This window comes from Hemiscyllium ocellatum, chromosome 31 (assembly GCF_020745735.1).
Source record: "Hemiscyllium ocellatum isolate sHemOce1 chromosome 31, sHemOce1.pat.X.cur, whole genome shotgun sequence".
Taxonomy (NCBI): Eukaryota; Metazoa; Chordata; class Chondrichthyes; order Orectolobiformes; family Hemiscylliidae; genus Hemiscyllium; species Hemiscyllium ocellatum.
Window position 1 is genome coordinate 29,436,878 of NC_083431.1, and position 1,655 is coordinate 29,438,532.

The following is a 1,655-nucleotide window of genomic DNA, read 5'->3' on the forward strand; positions in this document are numbered from 1 at the left end:
ACAAAAAACAGGTTATAGTCCAACAGGTTTATTTGAAAGTACCGCGCAACACTAAGTTATAATCTTCAAGGAGAGGTGGACTGCAGGTATTTCCCAGTCCCGTGTGTCGCTGTCCTTGGTCCTGAAACTCAGCTCCGCTTCCAATTGCGCGGAATCTCTCTCCCGGGAGTCTTTCCTTCTCCAGGGTCAGGGAAGGAAATCCGGGTAACCGCGATAAATTCATGAATCCCTGACTGTCTGTAAGTGGATGTTGTTATTAACCGGACATCTGAAGGAAACGCCGCTTTTTTCCAATCTGTGAGTATAGACGATGGGATTAACTAAAGAGTTCAGCGTGATCATGATTGCGGTGAGGTTTCTGAAAATGTAAACGTGGATTTGCAGGTCCGGGAGGGAGGAATGATCGAGAGCATCCCAGAGCACACCAGAAAAGAATGGGCAGTAGGAGACCACGGTCATAATCCATATGATCACACTCGTCCTTGCTACACGGGCTTCAGCCACTCTGTACCTGGGACTAACGTGTCCTTGGGCTGCAATGATGCATTTCTGTCTCTTTAAAATGACAATGATGGCAACGTAGGTGACCAGTAAACACGTGAAAGTGAGGACGCAGTTGGGGATGGTGACAAAAACCAAATAATCGATGCAGAGCGGCCGGTAGAGAGCAGACGAGGCTTCGTCTCTGTCCAAACAATTCCAACCCATCAGAGGCAGTCCACCAAACAGACCAGCCACCAGCCAGCTGCCGGTAGCTGCCAGCCCGGTTTGCCAGTGGCAGATGGTACACCTGGCTCTCAGACAGTCCGCCACTGTGAGGTAACGCTCAACGCCGATGGCCATCAGATTGTAGACGGTAGACAGGATGGAGATGCCCAGGATTGTGTAGGCATATAGCAACTCCTTCGAGCCGAAAACCGTCTCCTGCGGCTCCTGCATGAACAGCAGCGCAATCCAAAAGGAAGATGAGCTTAACAGGAGGTCGGACAAGGCTAGGCTCCCGAAAAGGGTGGAGATGGGTTTGTGCTGATGCCTACCAGAGATAATGGTGAGGATCACCGAACAGTTACAAACCACCGAAACTAGATTGATAGCTAACTGCGGGATTCCTAGAGACAACACTAACCAGGAACTCCAAGTCACAGACGTATTGCCGTGTCCCAACGAACTATTGAAGAGCGGGTTCATGTTGCAGAGTGTCCGGGGGTTCAGCTAGTAATATCCAGGATCATTAAATCACACTCCGCAAACCGTGCTTCAGTGGGTGAGTCAATATTTCATTGTCCCCCTAGGTCTGATGGTATCGGAAGGAAGAGGGCAGAGACTAGAATTTCCTTTCCCAGTCTCGTCCGTGTGGCTAACTAACTCCCCAGCACCGTTTGTCTGATTTTCATGTGGACGGTAGAGGCAGCTGAACATACCCTCCCTAAAGTGAACAGCACCTGCTGGGGATCTCTCCAGAGTTGGGAGGAGTTGAGATTGTACAAGGCAGGAAGTGTATTTCAACAGCTACACCCTCCTTACGAGTTGGTCCGTAGCATTAATGATTAACAGACAGTTAGACATTCGAAAACATATTTTTCTGAAAGTGCAGTTTGCTTACTGGAGTAATGATGCATCTCTAAGTGAAATGTTGACTTTGATGTATACAAATA

General features: G+C 48.8%; 1 protein-coding gene across 1 annotated transcript; it reads right to left on the reverse strand.

Moving 5' to 3' along the window:
- Positions 1-219: 219 nt before the first annotated feature.
- Positions 220-1,188, reverse strand: LOC132830247 (lysophosphatidic acid receptor 3-like). The gene has a single exon (XM_060847785.1). The coding sequence runs from the start codon at positions 1,186-1,188 to the stop codon at positions 220-222; it is 969 nt and encodes a 322-aa protein (XP_060703768.1).
- Between the last annotated feature and the right edge of the window lie 467 nt (positions 1,189-1,655).

Excerpts from the sequence above, each read along its gene's own strand:
- LOC132830247 (XM_060847785.1), bottom strand. The coding sequence starts at position 1,188 with ATGAACCCGCTCTTCAATAGTTCGTTGGGACACGGCAATACGTCTGTG.